The 21,681-nt window shown below is 44.7% G+C and overlaps 1 protein-coding gene across 16 annotated transcripts in view; it reads right to left on the bottom strand.

Annotated features, from left to right (window-relative positions):
* Positions 1-21,681, bottom strand: part of LOC135520929 (titin-like) — a 56,711-nt gene that overhangs the window by 20,526 nt on the left and 14,504 nt on the right. For 15 of the 16 annotated variants that reach the window (XM_064946788.1, XM_064946796.1, XM_064946793.1 and 12 more), the window contains 8 exons: positions 11,686-13,394; positions 7,951-8,238; positions 7,539-7,643; positions 7,196-7,238; positions 7,032-7,107; positions 6,361-6,579; positions 2,292-2,379; positions 1,675-1,925 (listed from right to left, as the gene is read on the bottom strand). In XM_064946788.1, coding sequence (XP_064802860.1) covers positions 1,675-1,925; positions 2,292-2,379; positions 6,361-6,579; positions 7,032-7,107; positions 7,196-7,238; positions 7,539-7,643; positions 7,951-8,238; positions 11,686-13,394 — 2,779 coding nt within the window. The remainder of the gene's footprint in view (positions 1-1,674; positions 1,926-2,291; positions 2,380-6,360; positions 6,580-7,031; positions 7,108-7,195; positions 7,239-7,538; positions 7,644-7,950; positions 8,239-11,685; positions 13,395-21,681) is intronic. The other variant, XM_064946800.1, reaches the window with a different exon arrangement.

Below are 21,681 nucleotides of genomic sequence, written 5' to 3'. Positions count from 1 at the left end.
CTTTACTGCCTCAGGACCTGGACAACTTGCCTTAATAGAAGGCACCATGAATTCTGCTCTGTATCAGATAATTCTACAGGAGAATGTCAGGCCATCCGTCTGTGAGCTAAAGCGTAGCTGAGTCATGCAGCAAGACAATGATCCAAAACACACATTCAAGTCTACATGAAAATGGTTAAAAAGCAACACATTTGAAGTTTTGTAATGGCCTAGTCAAAGCCCAGACCTAATCCAAATGGAGATGTTCTGGAAGGACTTGAAATAAGCAGTTCATGCTTTGAAAACCCACAAATGTCGCTAAGCTAAAGCAGTTCTACATGGAAGAGTGGAACAAAATTCCTCCACAGCGAGAGATGTGGTTGAAGATCTGATAACATTCAGTATCAAAAATATGCACAAATAGAGAAAATCCGTAAGGGGGCAAATATTTTTCACAGCACTGTAGCAGAGGTAAACTACCACCGGTGCTAATAGAGTTACTCTCAGAAAGGTTATGCTGCAGGGGCCAATTAGAATGCACAAGGGATTGGTAACCTGAGAATAGCCGCCTGTTGTCGGGCAGATGACAGAATTAAATAGAACACTTTTATTGTATCTCTAAGGAGCAGATGATCCAGGAAGTGGAGTAGGTAGAAGGTGCCCGCACGTAACCGCTGATATGGGATCAGATATTGTTTTAACGTCCTAATGGTTAAGGTCAGGATAGGGGAGTAGGATAATCTGATCCTAGATCTATGGTTAAGGGTAACTTGTTAGTTGGAAGCAGGGTGAGTAGTGGTGTAGCGGAGGTTAAATGCACGCTGGCTAGACTGAACATTTTAGAAGAAGAGAAACGTTTGCATTTATAAGCCAATTTCCTGAAGTTCTACAAATTTCTCCATGGAGCTAAGAGACATTTTTGCAATTGTAAGGCTAACTTCCTGCAATCCTACACATTTTGCCATGCAGCTAAAAAGTTTGCAGTTTTAAAGCAAATTTCCTGCAATTCTACATATTCAAACATGGGAACAGAGAGATTATTTTGCCGTTTAAAAGAAAATTTCCTGCAATCCTATGCATTTTGCCATGGCTAATGCTGTGTTCTTTCGCTCAAACATAACGACATCTCTACTGTTAAATGAATTGCTTAGGGATTCTTCAATTCTCCCTGACTATCTAGTTTTTGTTTTGCTGATTGTTAGTTCTCAAAGATAATATTATTAGACCATTACAGGCGAAGCCCTGTCTAAGCCGGGGGAGGGGGTCTACTAAGCTATGTGGAATTGCTTTAAGAAGATCATACCAAGGATCATTTAGCTATTTGATTTTCAATTTTAAGACCCTTGAAGTATACATCTTTTTTTTTATTAATGAATTATTTGATGAAAATGTGTATTTGGCCTTACTGCTATTAGCACATAGAATAACAGATACATGGAGCAACAGATAGTCCCCCCCAGAACATCTAAAGGAAGTTTGTTCTGAAGTGTCTGTTCTATATCTGAGAGATAGAAGATAGATCAGGAAACTTTTTTTACATGTATTTAACCCCTAAACAGTCTCAATATATAGTTCCATTCATTTTATCCACTTAAAGTATAGGGAAATGATTTTAGTCACCGTGAACGGCGATCACGGTTGACCCACCAGCTATTTATTCACCACTGATTCACTGAGGGATAGTGAGTTTCTCACCTGAAGAAGGTATGGTGTTCCACTGAGGCCTTCCACAGCTTCTTGGAGGCCTTGTAGTTGGGCAGCTTGAAGCCGATTGTGCTCTCATACTGTTCTTGTTCAGAGGGACGGATCTTGATGAAGAAGCTGCTTCGCTTGTAGGAGATCTTGAGGACTTTGGGCCAGGGGAAACGATTGATCCTCAGCTTGTCCTTATATACCATGAGACCACCAGAACACACCCCTAGAGTGATGTCCACACCCTCAAGATCCTGTGAGCATGTAGAAAAAGTACATTTGGTAAAGATGATCAATATGTTCTATATACCCTCATCATATACACTATAGGCATCTCTCCGTCACTGTTATTCCTGCATTTACCTCAACATGCCACTAGGAGGCAGCCTCGGCTACACTTTCAGCAGCACAGATTAATCTCTTGTTTGATGATGACAGTGATTTTGTAATAAAAAATCTGTGGCTGCTAGAGTTGCCTAACCTTGTTATTCCCAAATCATGCACTTTGATTTGATAGTTTTCTACTTTTTCTGACCGCTCTTAAAAATATATTTAAAAAAATGCTCCTTCTGTAGATAGAAATGTTCCAGTCCTAGATTCCAGAACATTCTAAAGTGTACCTTGGCTTGGTGCAGATCCACTCCATACATAGACAGCTTCTTGGCATTCTCCAGAAACAACATGTCTGCCTGGGCTGGACTCATGGATCTGGAGACAAACACAGAGTTGGGTACAGCAGGTAGCCTAGTGGTTAGAGCGTTGGACCAGGAATTGAAAGGTTGCTGGATTGAATCCCTGAGCTGACAAGGTAAATAACTGTTGTTCTGCCCATGAACAAGGCAGTTAACCCACTGTTCCCCAGTAGGCCGTCATTGTAAATAAGAATTTGTTCTGAACTGACTTGCCTAGTTAAATAAAGGTTACATAGAAGAAGAGGTCATGTAAACAGGTCCGATGTAGAGCATGGTGCTTGCAACGCCAGGGTTGTGGGTTCGATTCCCACAGGGGACAATTACAATAATGTTTGCACTCACAACTACTGTAAGTCTCTCTGGATAAGAGCGTCTCCTAAATGACTCAAAAGTAAACACGTAAGGGTGCAAGTTAGCAACTATATAAGTGCAAGTTATCAGCTATATAATAACATGTTTATGGTGTGTGTCATCTGTGCATACAGTGCCCGTGTACAGCAAGGCTTGCCATGTGTAAAACTAGCATATATGCAGAGTCTGCTGCTCTTTCCTCCTAAAACCCCACATCTGACCTGTGTGTGACATTCTGCCGCTCCATTCTTTATCAGAGCTCAAGTATTTAGTCTGGTCTTTTCTACATTACTCCAGTATATAGTCTGGTCTTTTCTACATTACTCCAGTATATAGTCTGATCCTCCCTGGTCTTTTCTACATTACTCTAGTATATAGTCTGGTCTTTTCTACATTACTCCAGTATATAGTCTGATCCTCCCTGGTCTTTTCTACATTACTCTAGTATATAGTCTGGTCTTTTCTACATTACCCCAGTATATAGTCTGATCCTCCCTGGTCTTTTCTACATTACTCTAGTATATAGTCTGGTCTTTTCTACATTACTCCAGTATATAGTCTGATCCTCCCTGGTCTTTTCTACATTACTCTAGTATATAGTCTGGTCTTTTCTACATTACTCCAGTATATAGTCTGATCCTCCCTGGTCTTTTCTACATTACTCTAGTATATAGTCTGGTCTTTTCTACATTACCCCAGTATATAGTCTGATCCTCCCTGGTCTTTTCTACATTACTCTAGTATATAGTCTGGTCTTTTCTACATTACTCCAGTATATAGTCTGATCCTCCCTGGTCTTTTCTACATTACTCCAGTATATAGTCTGGTCCTCCCTGATCTTTTCTACATTACTCCAGTATATAGTCTGATCCTCCCTGGTCTTTTCTACATTACTCCAGTATATAGTCTGGTCTTTTCTACATTACTCCAGTATATAGTCTGGTCTTTTCTACATTACTCCAGTATATAGTCTGATCCTCCCTGGTCTTTTCTACATTACTCCAGTATATAGTCTGGTCTTTTCTACATTACTCCAGTATATAGTCTGGCCCTCCCTGGTCTTTTCTACATTACTCCAGTATATAGTCTGGTCTTTTCTACATTACTCCAGTATATAGCCTGATCCTCCCTGGTCTTTTCTACATTACTCCAGTATATAGTCTGATCCTCCCTGGTCTTTTCTACATTACGCCAGTATATAGTCTGGTCCTCCCTGATCTTTTCTACATTACTCCAGTATATAGTCTGATCCTCCCTGGTCTTTTCTACATTACTCCAGTATATAGTCTGGTCTTTTCTACATTACTCCAGTATATAGTCTGGCCCTCCCTGGTCTTTTCTACATTACTCCAGTATATAGTCTGGTCTTTTCTACATTACTCCAGTATATAGCCTGATCCTCCCTGGTCTTTTCTACATTACTCCAGTATATAGTCTGGTCTTTTCTACATTACTCCAGTATATAGTCTGATCCTCCCTGGTCTTTTCTACATTACTCCAGTATATAGTCTGGCCCTCCCTGGTCTTTTCTACATTACTCCAGTATATAGTCTGGTCTTTTCTACATTACTCCAGTATATAGTCTGATCCTCCCTGGTCTTTTCTACATTACTCCAGTATATAGTCTGGTCTTTTCTACATTACTCCAGTATATAGTCTGGTCCTCCCTGGTCTTTTCTACATTACTCCAGTATATAGTCTGATCCTCCCTGGTCTTTTCTACATTACTCCAGTATATAGTCTGGCCCTCCCTGGTCTTTTCTACATTACTCCAGTATATAGTCTGGTCTTTTCTACATTACTCCAGTATATAGTCTGGTCCTTCCTGGTCTTTTCTACATTACTCCAGTATATAGTCTGATCCTCCCTGGTCTTTTCTACATTACGCCAGTATATAGTCTGGTCCTCCCTGATCTTTTCTACATTACTCCAGTATATAGTCTGATCCTCCCTGGTCTTTTCTACATTACTCCAGTATATAGTCTGGCCCTCCCTGGTCTTTTCTACATTACTCCAGTATATAGTCTGGTCTTTTCTACATTACTCCAGTATATAGTCTAGTCCAGTATATAGTCTGGCCCTCCCTGGTCTTTTCTACATTACCCAGTATATGTCTGGTCTTTTCATTACTCCAGTATATAGCCTGATCCTCCCTGGTCTTTTCTACATTACTCCAGTATATAGTCTGGTCTTTTCTACATTACTCCAGTATATAGTCTGATCCTCCCTGGTCAGTATATAGTCTCTCCCTGGTCTTTTCTACATTACTCCAGTATATAGTCTGGTCTTTTCTACATTACTCCAGTATATAGCCTGATCCTCCCTGGTCTTTTCTACATTACTCCAGTATATAGTCTGGTCTTTTCTACATTACTCCAGTATATAGTCTGGTCCTCCCTGGTCTTTTCTACATTATCCAGTATATAGTCTGATCCTCCCTGGTTACTCCAGTATATAGTCTGGTCCTCCCTGGTCAGTATATTTGGTCTTTTCTACATTACTCCAGTATATATACATTTCCAGTATATAGTCTGGTCCTTCCTGGTCTTTTCTACATTACTCCAGTATATAGTCTGGTCCTCCCTGGTCTTTTCTACATTACTCCAGTATATAGTCCGGTCCTCCCTGGTCTTTCTACATTACTCCAGTATATAGTCCGGTCCTCCCTGGTCTTTTCTACATGATAGTTCCAGTATATAGTCTGGTCCTCCCTGGTCTTTCTACATTACTCCAGTATATAGTCCGGTCCTCCCTGGTCTTTTCTACATGATAGTTCCAGTATATAGTCTGGTCCTCCCTGGTCTTTTGTACATCATAGTTCTAGTATATAGTCAGTCCTCCCTGGTCTTTTCTACATGATAGTTCCAGTATATAATCTGGTCCTCCCTGGTCTTTTGTACATCATAGTTCTAGTATATAGTCAGTCCTCCCTGGTCTTTTGTACATCATAGTTCTAGTATATAGTCAGTCCTCCCTGGTCTTTTCTACATGATAGTTCCAGTATATAGTCTGGTCCTCCCTGGTCTTTTGTACATCATAGTTCCAGTATATAGTCAGTCCTCCCTGGTCTTTTCTACATGATAGTTCCAGTATATAGTCTGGTCCTCCCTGGTCTTTCTACATTACTCCAGTATATAATCTGGTCCTCCCTGGTCTTTTCTACATCATAGTTCCAGTATATAGTCTGGTCCTCCCTGGTCTTTTGTACATCATAGTTCCAGTATATAGTCAGTCCTCCCTGGTCTTTTGTACATCATAGTTCCAGTAGATAGTCAGTCCTCCCTGGTCTTTTGTACATCATAGTTCCAGTATATAGTCAGTCCTCCCTGGTCTTTTGTACATCATAGTTCCAGTATATAGTCAGTCCTCCCTGGTCTTTTGTACATCATAGTTCCAGTAGATAGTCAGTCCTCCCTGGTCTTTTGTACATCATAGTTCCAGTATATAGTCAGTCCTCCCTGGTCTTTTGTACATCATAGTTCTAGTAGATAGTCAGTCCTCCCTGGTCTTTTGTACATGATAGTTCCAGTAGATAGTCAGTCCTCCCTGGTCTTTTGTACATCATAGTTCCAGTAGATAGTCAGTCCTCCCTGGTCTTTTGTACATCATAGTTCCAGTATATAGTCAGTCCTCCCCTGGTTCTTACCTGTATGTGCGGTGCAACTCCATGACCTTGTCCTCCAGCTCTTTGCCCTGTCCCGGGGCCAGCCTCAGCTCCTTGGTGTAGTGAGAGCCGTGGACCTCTGGATCATACTCCCCCAGCTCAGACTGGGCCGTGTAGGAGCCTAGCATGGCCAGAGTTACAAAGGAGCATGGGAGCAGGCCACTCAGGATGTCTTTACGCAGCTGTAGACACAGGTAGTACCTGTGAGAGGGAGGGAGAGAGAGGGAGGGGTAGATGGAGAGAGAGAGAGAGAGAAAGGGGGGGTGGAGGAAGAGCGAGGGGGGCGGTGGAAGGAGAGAGAAAGGGGGTGGGTGAGACAGAGGGGTGGAGAGAGCAGGAGCAAGAGAGGGGGGTGAAGAGAGAGGGGTGAAGGGTGAGAGGAAAGAGAGGAGAGATGAGAGGTGAAGGGTGAGAGATATTGTGAGGGGGTGGAGGGTGAGCAAGAGCGAGGGGGTGGGGGAGGGAGGGAGAGAGAAAGGGGGGGTTAAGGGAAAAAGAGAGAGGGGGGCGAGGGTGGAGAGAGAGAGAAAGGGGGGGTTAAGGGAAAAAGAGAGAGAGAGAGAGAGAGAGAGAGAGAGAGAGGAATGGGAGTTAACCACTGACACCCTGAAATTGAGTTACCAGCAGATATTTAGATATGTGTGTAGATTAACCTGGTGAGGTCTTCTGTGAGCTGAGCTGGATCAGGAGGGTAGAACTTCACGTTGAAAGTGAACTCGTATGTATAATCTGGAGATGAAAATACAGTGTGAGGACTGTTGGTAATTTGAGTTAGAAACATGTATTAACTGTAGATCATCGTATTGACATCACCCACCTGCCACCTGTTTCCGGATCTCTTTGGAGGCGTCCAGCCATGTCTGTAAATGACAGCGGGAGAACAGACTCAATGAACGCCATCGTACTGTAAGAAAGTCATTTTGCCCTATGTGGTGAAACTGCACCTTCCATCCTATAGGTCCTGTTTCTCTAATGGGAAGAACATGCAGTCAAACTACACTCAAAACGACCCACTCACTGAACAGATCTTTCTCTCCCAGAGGAAATCTCCACAAATGAGATGCCATCTACCCTCCTTTCACTTGGAAGGTTAAGATTACTGTTCCCAACTTCACCCTCGATTAGCACCCCATTCTTAAACCAGGCAAAGTGTACTGTACCCTGGAGGTGGGGGTATCCCAGACGGCCAGGCCACAGTAGTCTCTCTCCAGCAGGTTGAGGTGGTCACACACCTTCACAAACAGATCCGAGCCCGTCGCATGTTTCTACACAGGGAGACAGAGAGGAGACCAATCACACAAACATTCAGTAAGAAAGAAATATTACTGGTTGTACTCACAAACGATCACAAATAAGCATTCAGTAAGGAAGAAATATTACTGGTTGTACTCACAAACGATCACAAATAAGCATTCAGTAAGGAAGAAATATTACTGGTTGTACTCACAAACGATCACAACTATGCATTCAGAAAGATTAAGTCAGGAACAGAGTTGATGGGCAATTATTTGAAGTGTAAGAAAGCCTAGAACAAGGCTGAAAAGACAACGGTGTATTTGAGAAGTGTCTTACACCGAGCTCACACTCAAACAGAGTGTCGTCCAGGAGGGTGACTTTACACTGCATGATCCGCGGACGCTTGGAGGGTTTGGCCTCCTCCGCTAAAGCCATCTTGTCTTCTCCATTAGTGTTCTCCCCTTCCCCTCCGTTCGCCTCTCCCTCCTCCTCCTCCTCCATCTGCTCGGCTGGCTCTTCCTCTGTTTCTTCTTTCTTCTCTTTCTCCTCTACTCCCGCCTTCTCGTCCCCCTCTAACGCCTCCTTCTCTACCTCGGCGGTCACCTTCTGCTCCGCCTGTGCTGGCTAGGGGGTCACAGAAAGGTCATATGACAGACATGTTGTCAGGATGTTTCATTTCTAATTAAAGACAGTTACATTTATGTAATAGACAGAGTGACTCAAAATATAATGCAGTCATTATCCTCAGGAAATAAGGACAAGAGACTTCCAGTGTAGCTGTTAGAGAGAAGAGCTTGGCACGCACTGCAGTGCTTCTTCTGTGTTATAACAAACCACTTTCATACCGCCATGCTCTTCTCTCTTCCAACTACACTACACGCACTGCAGTGCTTCTTCTGTGTTATAACAAACCACTTTCATACCGCCATGCTCTTCTCTCTTCCAACTACACTACACGCACTGCAGTGCTTCTTCTGTGTTATAACAAACCACTTTCATACCGCCATGCTCTTCTCTCTTCCAACTACACTACACGCACTGCAGTGCTTCTTCTGTGTTATAACAAACCACTTTCATACCGCCATGCTCTTCTCTCTTCCAACTACACTACACGCACTGCAGTGCTTCTTCTGTGTTATAACAAACCACTTTCATACCGCCATGCTCTTCTCTCTTCCAACTACACTACACGCACTGCAGTGCTTCTTCTGTGTTATAACAAACCACTTTCATACCGCCATGCTCTTCTCTCTTCCAACTACACTACACGCACTGCAGTGCTTCTTCTGTGTTATAACAAACCACTTTCATACCGCCATGCTCTTCTCTCTTCCAACTACACTACACGCACTGCAGTGCTTCTTCTGTGTTATAACAAACCACTTTCATACCGCCATGCTCTTCTCTCTTCCAACTACACTACACGCACTGCAGTGCTTCTTCTGTGTTATAACAAACCACTTTCATACCGCCATGCTCTTCTCTCTTCCAACTACACTACACGCACTGCAGTGCTTCTTCTGTGTTATAACAAACCACTTTCATACCGCCATGCTCTTCTCTCTTCCAACTACACTACACGCACTGCAGTGCTTCTTCTGTGTTATAACAAACCACTTTCATACCGCCATGCTCTTCTCTCTTCCAACTACACTACACGCACTGCAGTGCTTCTTCTGTGTTATAACAAACCACTTTCATACCGCCATGCTCTTCTCTCTTCCAACTACACTACACGCACTGCAGTGCTTCTTCTGTGTTATAACAAACCACTTTCATACCGCCATGCTCTTCTCTCTTCCAACTACACTACACGCACTGCAGTGCTTCTTCTGTGTTATAACAAACCACTTTCATACCGCCATGCTCTTCTCTCTTCCAACTACACTACACGCACTGCAGTGCTTCTTCTGTGTTATAACAAACCACTTTCATACCGCCATGCTCTTCTCTCTTCCAACTACACTACACGCACTGCAGTGCTTCTTCTGTGTTATAACAAACCACTTTCATACCGCCATGCTCTTCTCTCTTCCAACTACACTACACGCACTGCAGTGCTTCTTCTGTGTTATAACAAACCACTTTCATACCGCCATGCTCTTCTCTCTTCCAACTACACTACACGCACTGCAGTGCTTCTTCTGTGTTATAACAAACCACTTTCATACCGCCATGCTCTTCTCTCTTCCAACTACACTACACGGACTGCAGTGCTTCTTCTGTGTTATAACAAACCACTTTCATACCGCCATGCTCTTCTCTCTTCCAACTACACTACACGGACTGCAGTGCTTCTTCTGTGTTATAACAAACCACTTTCATACCGCCATGCTCTTCTCTCTTCCAACTACACTACACACACTGCAGTCCTTCTGTGTTATAACAAACCACTTTCATACCGCCATGCTCTTCTCTCTTCCAACTACACTTCAACTCTGGTCCTTGATTATAGTGCTGAGAATTGTTGTTGTTTTTAAGTCGGTTCGGTTTCATTATTACAAAATAATCTCAGTTTTTGATTTCGGTTTCTATAAAACATTTTTTTTACAATAAATGCAGCATGCATTATGTGGGTTAAAGGTTGTAACAACACAGAATCAAACCATTAATAAAAAGTCCCATGGTGGTAATGACTGACCTTTGCTTATCACTTATTAACCATTTCTTCACAGTAATAAAATATGTTTTATTTGATGACTTTATTATTTCATTCCAAGTCATCATCTCATCTGTACAGAGCTGCTGTCTATGCTGTCTGACAAAATCACTATTTTAGTAGTTCTTTTAAAGTAAATAAGGCAAACATTTATGCTTAATACAAACTATCAATCACTTAGATGATGTATTTTCAGGTAGAGATACCTCGCAAAGCAACTGCTCTCTATCCCTCTCTCTTGTTCTCTCATCTCTGCTCCACACAGACCGAGACCGGACAAGCAATGGATTATGTTCATTGTAGTTAATTACCACATTTCTGCTGTTGAATTTTGGTCTGTTGGAAACTTCAACTCCCTACTACATCATCACACAAACTGAGCATCAAGTTGTTGTTTTTCGCTCAGCACTACTAGATTTGCAGTACTAAATTACTATGTAACAGCAATGTTACTTAAGTTATTAAATAATTACTTGAAGCGGTACTTTCCTAACACAGACTTGCACAGAGCAGCCTAGTCAGTTCTACTGAGTCAGCAGCCCACCCCAGTCAAGAACCAAACTAGTTGATGTTCTGTCCTGTACCTCTCTCTCCTGCTACGCTGAGTGTCTTCAGTGTAGCTATTCTCTGAATGCTATGTTGTTGATCAGACTCTGGGTAACATGTTCCTTCAGCTTCTGTGCTTGATGTTCACTTCACTTATTTTTACTCTCGTCTCTCACTTGAGACTCATTGGCCTACATCTTCAGTCTGCTGCAATGCAGCCCCTCAATGTGCAAAATAATAACAGCAATGTAAAAAATATATATTAAAAAATGGGAAGGCAACTCATTGACACGTTTAATAATATACTGAACAAAAATATAAATGCAGCAATTTTAGTTACAGTTCATATATGTAAAAAAGTCAATTAAAATAAAGTCAATTCAGCATGGCAACAGCACACTCCCTCAAAACATGAGACATCTGTGGCTTTGTGGCCTTTTATTGTCCCTAGCACAAGGTGCACCTGTGTAATGATCATGCTCTTTAATCAACTTCTTGATTATACCACACCTGTCAGGTGGATTAATTATCTTGACAAAGGACAAATGCTCACTATCAGGGATGTAAAACCAATTTGTGCATACCATTTGAGAGAAAATAAGCATTTTGTGCATATGGAACATTTCTGTGATCTTTTATTTCAGCTCATGAAACATGGGACCAACACTTCACATGTTGCGTTTATATTTTTGTTCAGTGTAGGTATGATAATTCTGCATTTTTGTTTTTTTGCGCACTGCAAAAGCTGTCTCCCACAATCTAAATCAGAAGAAAAAAAACCCCAGCAGGATAGCATTCCCCAAGGAACAGAGTTGTGCACCCATGCCCTAGGTGGGAAATTCACTGTGTCTGTCTCCCTCACTCACCTGTGTCTCTGCACTGCTGATGGAGTGATGGTCCTGGGCCTCTACCAGCTCCTCCTGCCTCTCCTGTTCAGCCTCCCCCTCTGCTCTGAGCTCTGGCTCCGGGGCCGCGATGGGGGCTTTCACCTGCACCTCTGTTGTGGACTGCTCCCCTGCTTTGTGCTCCTCCCCTGCTTTCTTTTTGCCCTTCCGTTTTTTCTTCTTTAACTCTTTATTCTCCTCGTTCTTCTTTACCTCTTTATTCGCCTCGTTCTTCTTCCCCTTCTCCTCCTCTTTATTTTCTTTCTCTTTCTTCTTCCCCTTCTCCTCCTCTTTATTTTCTTTCTCTTTCTTCTTCCCCTTTTGCGTTTTTTTCGTTGTCTTTTCCTCCCCTTTCTTCTTCTCCTCTTTCTTTGCTGCCCCTTCCTCCTCTTTCTTCTGCTCTGCTTTCTTTGCTGACTCCTCTTCGTCTTTCCTCTTCTTCTCTGCTTTGTTTGCTGCCTCTGCCTCCTCTTTCTTCTTCTTCTCTGCTTTCTTTGCTGCCTCTTCCTCCTCTTTCTTTGCTTCCTCTTCCTCCTCTTTCTTCTTCTTCTCTGCTTTCTCTGCTGCCTCTTCCTCCTCTTTCTTTGCTTCCTCTTCCTCCTCTTTCTTCTTCTTCTCTGCTTTCTTTGCTGCCTCTTCCTCCTCTTTCTTCTTCTCTGCTTTCTTTGCTGCCTCTCCCTCTTTCTTCTTCTCCTCCTCCTTTTTCTTTGCTGCCTCTTCCTCTTGAATCTGCTGATCTGCCTCTTTCTTTGTTACCCCTTCCTCTCCTTTTTTCTTCTTCTCTGCTTTCTTTGCTGCCTCTTCCTCCTCTTTCTTCTTCGCTTTCCTTGCTGCTTCTTCCTCCTCTTTCTTCTTCTTCTCTGCTTTCTTTGCTGCCTCTTCTTCCTCTTTCTTCTTCTTCTCTGCTTTCTTTGCTGCCTCTTTCTCTTCTTTCTTCTTCTTCACTGCCTCTTTCTTTGCTGCTTCTTCCTCTTCTTTCTTCTTCTTCTTCTCCTCTGCTTTCTTTTCTGCTTCTTCCTCCTCTTTCTTCTTCTCTGCTTTCTTTGCTGCTTCTTCCTCCTCTTTCTTCTTCTTCTTCTCTGCTTTCTTTGCTGCTTCTTCCTCCTCTTTCTTCTTCTCTGCTTTCTTTGCTGCTTCTTCCTCCTCTTTCTTCTCCCCCCTTTCCTCTGCCTCTTTCTTCTCCTCCCCCTTGGCCTGCTCTAACTTTTCCTCCTTTGTTCCAGCCTCTGCCTTCTCTTTCCTGTCCTTCTCCGCCTTCTCGACCTCAGCCCACTCTACGTCTGAGCACTGCGAGCGCCGCTTGAGGAAGGAGGAGAAGAGGCGTGAGAGGCCCCGGCTGGCTGAGGTGCGCTGGCGGGGCTTCACTAGCTGCTCCTCCTCAGTGGTGGTGGTGAAGATGGGGGTCTCTGTGGAGCCAGGCTCTGAGGCCTGCTCCTGGGTCTTATCCCTCTCTGGCTCCGCTGCTGCTGCCTCTGGGCTCTGCTTGTTCTCCGGTTCTCTCTCTGTTTCTGGCTCTGGGCTCTGCTTGTTCTCCGGTTCTCTCTCTGGGCTCTGCTTGTTCTCCAGTTGTATCTCTGCCTCCGAGCTCTGCTTGTTCTCCGGTCTTCTCTCTGCCTCTGCTACACTGGGCTTCGGCTTGCCCTCGGTGTCCGCCTCGCCCACCGCGCTAGCCTCTGTTGTCATGGTACACACTGCAGAACATGACATGGAGGAGTCAGCGATAGGAAAGAGAAAGCTTTGTGTGTTGTCATGTTGGATGATGCACAGCAACATACACACAAGCAAGACATGATTATGGACAGTCAACAGTGATGCACTGGTGCCATCCTATAGCATGAGCTGCTACTACGCTTTCTCAGACTGGAGTACTCAATCAAATATGCCACAAACACTTTTTCATATGGAGTTATGAGTGTATCCCACTCCACAATGGCACCTCTTGTTGAATGAGTGCGTGTGTGTGTGTGTCTGGGAGGACCTCTTGAGAGACAGGCCGCTCACGACAGTGTATGTCTACCAGAGGCTCATTAGAAACACACACAATGGAGTCTTTCTGCTCCGTAGCAGCCTGGAAGTCTATTAGTACAGCTCCAGTCAGTATCATCCTCAGCACTAACCCAACACGGCTCTTTCATCCGTCCACTGTGGCCCCGCCGGCTTCATACGGTGGGCCAAGATGTCCCAATGTAACATTGCATGACAATGCATCGCTAAATTGGTTTAGAAATTCACAGGACATACAGGGCTTCTGAGAAGTAAATGGCCAGTTACTGTGTTCACTTCACTGTGTGAACTTGTCTTGCAGTTGTGAGGCTGTCATTGAAAAAGTTGCAGCAGCATCAACGTACTTGTATTAGATCATAGCAGTTCATCATCATGTATAGTAGCCCTCCATGCAGTGTTAACAGAGATTGCATCTACTTAGCCCACTGTTAGCATCTAGGCTAGTCTGATGCTGCTAGTTGTTGTCATTGTTCAACATCTAGGCTAATAGTTCATTAAAATGTCTAGGTCTGCCATACAGTGGGGGGCAGGGAGACACTTCGCTAGACAGGATGGCAGATCTTCCAGCTGCACACACACGGCTGTCCTTACCCCAGAGGGTGCCTGACACACACACAGTGCTCCATCGCTATAGGGACAGCAGGGGTATGGGGAGGAGAGGAGGGGGGACCACAGAGACCAAATCCTCTTTAGTCCTCCCATTGTTTGTGTCTAGTGACCAATAACTGTGGTGCACTCTAACTAATCCAGCCCTTCCCTTCCCCCACCGCAACAACCCCCCATAGGCCTGTTCCCTAGGTCATCCCAAACACACACACACACCGAGCAGCGTGGTGTACGCCTCAGTGCTCAGGATCTCCTCTGGGTCTTTTAATGCAGCGTAATCTCAATGGTAATAGTCAGGAAACAGACATGGTGTTAATGGACCAGATGAGACGTCTTGTGTCTGCTGCTGCCTCCTGCATGACTGCCTCCTCCATTGTCTTCACTAGGTAACATCTAGATTCTCTGCTAAAGGCCAGGTGAGCAGCTCTGGTCCGGCTTCTAACCTGGGGAAGTAACAGGGACTCTCACAACCACACTGTGTCCCAAATTGTACCCTATCCACTATGCACTACTTTTGATCAGGGCCCAACTACTTTTGACCAGCCAAAAATAGAGCAATAAACAGGAAATAACGGTAGTTCTGCCAATCTTGATCAAACTGGTGCCCTTTTGAAAACACTTTTCCATAGTGCATAGAGGCCCTATCATTTCTCACGTCTATAATGTTCTACCTCCAGTAGGCCAGCTGACATCCCAATCATCATTACTACTGTATAAATCAACCATCATTACTCCTGTATACATCAACCATCATTAGACTAACTAGCTGCCAGAGATAAAGATTGCCCTGCAGAAATGGGTGAACAGCGTGTTCAGCTGTTGGGTCAGGTGCACGTCAGATGCTCCGACCATCTGTGTGTCTCCCAAATGGCACCCTATTCCCTTCATAGTCCACTATGGCCCTGGTCAAAAGTAGTGCACCATGTAGGGAATAGGGTGCCATTTGGGGTGCACCTATGACTAAAGAAAGGGAAGGGGGTTTGAATAAGATGCTATAGGAAAGGAGTTAAGATGACGCCGGAGAAGAAGGCTGACGTTTTACGTGTTTCTATCTAATTGTGCTTTTGTTTGTTTCTTTGCGTTGTTTGTAACTTATTTTTTTACTTATTTTGTACATAAATGTTGCTACTACCGTCTCTTATGACCGAAAATAACTTCTGGACATCAGAACTGTGATTACTCACCACGAACCGGAAGACATATTTTTTTTCTTTAACGAGTCCGACGTGAATGACATACTGCTTTCCCGGGAACAGGCCCAGATCCCTGTCATTTGCGTGAAGAGAAGGCTGAGAAAAAGGGGCCAGAGGGCGGGCTGCCTTCTGAGAATTAGTAGGCGATCGAATAAACCCCCACTGCCTTCCATTCTGCTAGCAAACGTGCAATCTTTGGAAAATAAAATCGATAACCTACGCAGAAGATTAAAATACCAACGGGACATTCAGAACTGTAATATCTTTGCTTCATGAAGTCGTGGCTGAGCGACCACATTATCAACATACAGCTGGCTGGATATACGCTGTATCAGCAGGATAGAACAGCCGCGTCTGGTAAGACAAGGGGTGGCGGACTATGTATTTTTGTAAATAACAGCTAGTTCACGATATCTAAGGAAGTCTCAAGGTTTTGCTCGCCTGAGGTAAAGTATCTCATGATAAGCTGTAGACCACACCATCTACCTCAAGAGTTTTCATCTGTATTTTTCGTAGCCGTCTACATAACACCACAGACTGATGCTGGCACTAAGACCGCAATAAATTAGCTGTATTCGCCATAAGCAAACAAGAAAACGCTCACCCAGAGGCGTCGCTCCTGGTGGCCGGGGACTTTAATGCGGGGAAACTTAAATCTGTCTTTTTTTAACAGCATGTTTCTATCAGCATGTTAAATGTGCAACCAGAGGAGAAAAAAAAACTCTGGACCACCTTTACTCCACACACAGAGATGCATACAAAGCTCGCCCTCCATTTGGCAAATCTGACCATAATTCTATCCTCCTGATTCCTGCTTACAAGCAGATGCTAAGCTACATGAGTGTTCTGGTAGCAAAGACTGGAATATGTCCAGGATTCCTCCGATGGCATTGAGGTGTACACCACATCAGTCATTGGTTTCATCAATAAGTGCAACGATAATGTCGCCCCCAAAGTGACCGTACGTACATACCCCAACCAGAAGCCATGGATTACAGGCAACATCCGCACTGAGCTAAAGGCTAGAAGAACGGGACTGTATAACCCGGAAGGTTATAAGAAATCCCGCTATGCCCTCCGACGAACCATCAAACAGACAAAGCGTCAATACAGGACTAAGATCGGATCGTACTACACCGGCTCTGACACTCGTCGGATGTCGCAGGGCTTGCAAACCATTACAGACTACAAAGGGAAGCACAGCTGGGGGCTACCCAGTGACACGAGCCTACCAGATGAGCTAAACTACTTCTATGCTCGCTTCGAGGCAAATAACCTTCAAACATGCATGAGAGCACCAGCTGTTCCGGAAGACTGTGTGATCACGCTCATGATGTGAGAAAACACAAAGCCGCAGGGCCAGATGGATTACCAGGACATGTACTGCGAGCATGCGCTGACCAACTAGCAAATGTCTTCACTGACATTTTCAACCTCTCCCTGTCCGAGTCTGTAATACCAACATGTTTTAAGCAGAAAACCATAGTGCCTGTGCCCAAGAACACTAAGGTAACCTGTCTAAATGACTACCGACCCGTAGCACTCAAGTCTGTGGCCATGAAGTGCTTTGAAACCCTAGACTCACTCCAATTTGCATACCGCCCCAACAGACCCACAGAGGATGCAATCTCTTTTGCACTCCACACTGCACTTTCCCACCAGGACAATAGGAACACCTATGTGAGAATGCTATTCATTGACTACAGCTCAGCGTTCAACACCATCGTGCCCTCAAAAGGTCATCAATAAGCTAAGGACCCTGGAACTAAACACCTCACTCTGCAACTGGATCCTGGACATCCTGACGGGCCGCCCCCAGGTGGTAAGGGTAGGTAACAACACATCCGCCATGCTGATCCTCAACACAGGGGCCCGTGCTCAGTCCCCTCCTGTACTCCCTGTTCACTCATGACTCAATGGACAGGCACGACTCCAACACCATCATTAAATTTGCTGATGACAACAGTGGTAGGCCTGATCACTGACAACGACGAGACAGCCTATAGGGAGAAGGTCAGAGACCTGGCCGTGTGGTGCCAGGACAACAACCTCTCCCTCCCTCAACGTGATCAAGACAAAGGAGATGATTGTGGACTACAGGAAAAAGAGGACCGAGCACGCCCCCATTCTCATCGGCAGGGCTGTAGCGGAGCAGGTTGAGAGCTTCAAGTTCCTTGGCGTCCACATCACCAACAAACTAACATGGTCCAAGTACAGCAAGACAGTCATGAAGAGGGCATGACAAAGCCTATTCCCACTCAGGAGACTGAAAAGATTTGGCATGGGTCCTCAGATCTTCAAAAAGGTTCTACAGCTGCACAATCGAGAGCATCCTGACTTGTTGCATCACTGCCTGGTATGCTCAGCCTCCGACCGCAAGGCACTACAGAGGGTAGTGTGAACAGCCAAGTACATCACTGGGCCAAGCTTCCTGCCATCCAGGACCTCTATGCCAGGAGGTGTCAGAGGAAAGCCCTAGAAATTGTCAAAGACTCCACACGGCAAGCGGTACTGGAGCGCCAAGTCTAGGTCCAATAGGCTTCTAAACAGCTTCTACCCCCAGCCATAAGACACCTGAACATCAAATGGCTAACTAGACTATTTTCATTACCCCCACCCCCTATTTTACACCGCTGCTACTCTCTGTTGTTATCATTTATGCATAGTCACTTTAATAAATCTAACTACATGTACATATTACCTCAATTACCTTGACTAACCGGTGCCCCCGCACATTGACTCTATATACAGGGGGGGTACTGGTACAGTCTCGCTATTGCTATTTTACTGCTGCTCTTTAATTACTTGTTACTTTTTATTTTAACTGCATTGTTGGGTAGGGGCTGGTATGTAAGCATTTCACTGTAAGGTCTATATACCTGTTGTATTCGGGGCATTTGACTAATAAAACTTGATTTGAATGAGAAGGGGGGTTTGAATAAGACACTATAGGAAAGGAATGGGAAGTGGTGTTGGATAAGATGCTATAGAACAGGGAAGGGAAGGGGGATTGGATAAGATGCTGTATGACAGGAAAGGGGAGGGGGATGGATAAGATACTGTAGGACAGGAAAGGGAAGAGGGGTTGGATAAGATACTGTAGGACAGGAAAGGGGAGGGGGATGGATAGGATACTGTAGGACAGGAAAGGGGAGGGGGATGGATAAGATACTGTAGGACAGGGAAGGGAAGAGGGGTTGGATAAGATACTGTAGGACAGGAAAGGGAAGAGGGGTTGGATAAGATACTGTAGGACAGGAAGAGGGAAGAGGGGTTGGATAAGATACGGTCGGACAGGAAAGGGAAGAGGGGTTGGATAAGATACTGTAGGACAGGAAAGGAAAGGGGTTGGATAAGATACTGTAGGACAGGAAAGAAAGGGGTTGGATAAGATACTGTAGGACAGGAAAGGGAAGAGGGGTTGGATAAGATACTGTAGGACAGGAAAGGGAAGAGGGGTTGGATAAGATACTGTAGGACAGGAAAGGGAAGAGGGGTTGGATAAGATACTGTAGGACAGGAAAGGGAAGAGGGGTTGGATAAGATACTATAGGACAGGAAAGGGAAGAGGGGTTGGATAAGATACTGTAGGACAGGAAAGGGAAGAGGGGTTGGATAAGATACTGTAGGACAGGAAAGAGGGGTTGGATAAGATACTGTAGGACAGGAAAGGGAAGAGGGGTTGGATAAGATACTGTAGGACAGGAAAGGGGAGGGGGATGGATAAGATACTGTAGGACAGGAAGGGAAGAGGGGTTGGATAAGATACTGTAGGACAGGAAAGGGAAGAGGGGTTGGATAAGATACTGTAGGACAGGAAAGGGAAGAGGGGTTGGATAGGACAGGAAAGGGAAGAGGGGTTGGATAAGATACTGTAGGACAGGAAAGGGAAGAGGGGTTGGATAAGATACTGTAGGACAGGAAAGGGAAGAGGGGTTGGATAAGATACTGTAGGACAGGAAAGGGAAGAGGGGTTGGATAAGATACTGTAGGACAGGAAAGGGAAGAGGGGTTGGATAAGATACTGTAGGACAGGAAAGGGAAGAGGGGTTGGATAAGATACTATAGGACAGGAAGAGGGAAGAGGGGTTGGATAAGATACGGTCGGACAGGAAAGGGAAGAGGGGTTGGATAAGATACTATAGGACAGGAAAGGGAAGAGGGGTTGGATAAGATACTGTAGGACAGGAAAGGGAAGAGGGGTTGGATAAGATACTGTAGGACAGGAAAGGGAAGAGGGGTTGGATAAGATACTATAGTACAGGAAAGGGAAGAGGGGTTGGATAAGATACTGTAGGACAGGGAAGGGAAGAGGGGTTGGATAAGATACTGTAGGACAGGAAAGGGAAGAGGGGTTGGATAAGATACTGTAGGACAGGAAAGGGAAGAGGGGTCGGATAAGATACAATAGGACAGGAAAGGGAAGAGGGGTCGGATAAGATACTGCAAGACATGAAAGGGAAGAGGGGTTGGATAAGATACTGTAGGACAGGAAAGGGAAGAGGGGTTGGATAAGATACTGTAGGACAGGAAAGGGAAGAGGGGTTGGATAAGATACTGTAGGACAGGAAAGGGAAGAGGGGTTGGATAAGATACTGTAGGACAGGAAAGGGAAGAGGGGTTGGATAAGATACTGTAGGACAGGAAAGGGAAGAGGGGTTGGATAAGATACTGTAGGACAGGAAGAGGGAAGAGGGGTTGGATAAGATACGGTCGGACAGGAAAGGGAAGAGGGGTTGGATAAGATACTGTAGGACAGGAAAGGGAAGAGGGGTTGGATAAGATACTGTAGGACAGGAAAGAAGGGTTGGATAAGATACTGTAGGACAGGAAAGGGAAGAGGGGTTGGATAAGATACTATAGGACAGGAAAGGGAAGAGGGGTTGGATAAGATACTGTAGGACAGGGAAGGGAAGAGGGGTTGGATAAGATACTGTATGACAGGAAAGGGAAGAGGGGTTGGATAAGATACTATAGGACAGGAAAGGGAAGAGGGGTTGGATAAGATACTGTAGGACAGGAAAGAGGGGTTGGATAAGATACTGTAGGACAGGAAAGAGGGGTTGGATAAGATACTGTAGGACAGGAAAGGAAAGGGAAGAGGGGTTGGATAAGATACTGTAGGACAGGAAAGGGAAGAGGGGTTGGATAAGATACTGTAGGACAGGAAAGGGAAGAGGGGTTGGATAAGATACTGTAGGACAGGAAAGGGAAGAGGGGTTGGATAAGATACTGTAGGACAGGAAAGGGAAGAGGGGTTGGATAAGATACTGTAGGACAGGAAAGGGAAGAGGGGTTGGATAAGATACAATAGGACAGGAAAGGGAAGAGGGGTTGGATAAGATACTGTAAGACATGAAAGGGAAGAGGGGTTGGATAAGATACTGTAGGACAGGAAAGGGAAGAGGGGTTGGATAAGATACTGTAGGACAGGAAAGGGAAGAGGGGTTGGATAAGATACTGTAGGACAGGAAAGGGAAGAGGGGTTGGATAAGATACTGTAGGACAGGAAAGGGAAGAGGGGTTGGATAAGATACTGTAAGACATGAAAGGGAAGAGGGGTTGGATAAGATACTGTAGGACAGGAAAGGGAAGAGGGGTTGGATAAGATACTGTAGGACAGGAAAGGGAAGAGGGGTTGGATAAGATACTGTAGGACAGGAAAGGGAAGAGGGGTTGGATAAGATACTGTAGGACAGGAAAGGGAAGAGGGGTTGGATAAGATACTGTAGGACAGGAAATGGAAGAGGGGTTGGATAAGATACTGTAGGACAGGAAAGGGAAGAGGGGTTGGATAAGATACTGTAAGACAGGAAAGGGAAGAGGGGTTGGATAAGATACTGTAGGACAGGAAAGGGGAGAGGGGTTGGATAAGATACTGTAGGACAGGAAAGGTTGGATAAGATACTGTAAGACATGAAAGGGAAGGGGTTGGATAAGATACTGTAGGACAGGAAAGGGAAGAGGGGTTGGATAAGATACTGTAGGACAGGAAAGGGAAGAGGGGATGGATAAGATACTGTAGGACAGGAAATGGAAGAGGGGTTGGATAAGATACTGTAGGACAGGAAAGGGAAGAGGGGTTGGATAAGATACTGTAAGACAGGAAAGGGAAGAGGGGTTGGATAAGATACTGTAGGACAGGAAAGGGGAGAGGGGTTGGATAAGATATTGT

Source organism: Oncorhynchus masou, chromosome 29 (genome assembly GCF_036934945.1).
Source record: "Oncorhynchus masou masou isolate Uvic2021 chromosome 29, UVic_Omas_1.1, whole genome shotgun sequence".
Lineage (NCBI taxonomy): Eukaryota > Metazoa > Chordata > Actinopteri > Salmoniformes > Salmonidae > Oncorhynchus > Oncorhynchus masou.
The sequence above is the reverse complement of the archived record's forward strand: the minus strand, read 5'-3'. Positions and strand labels throughout refer to the sequence as shown.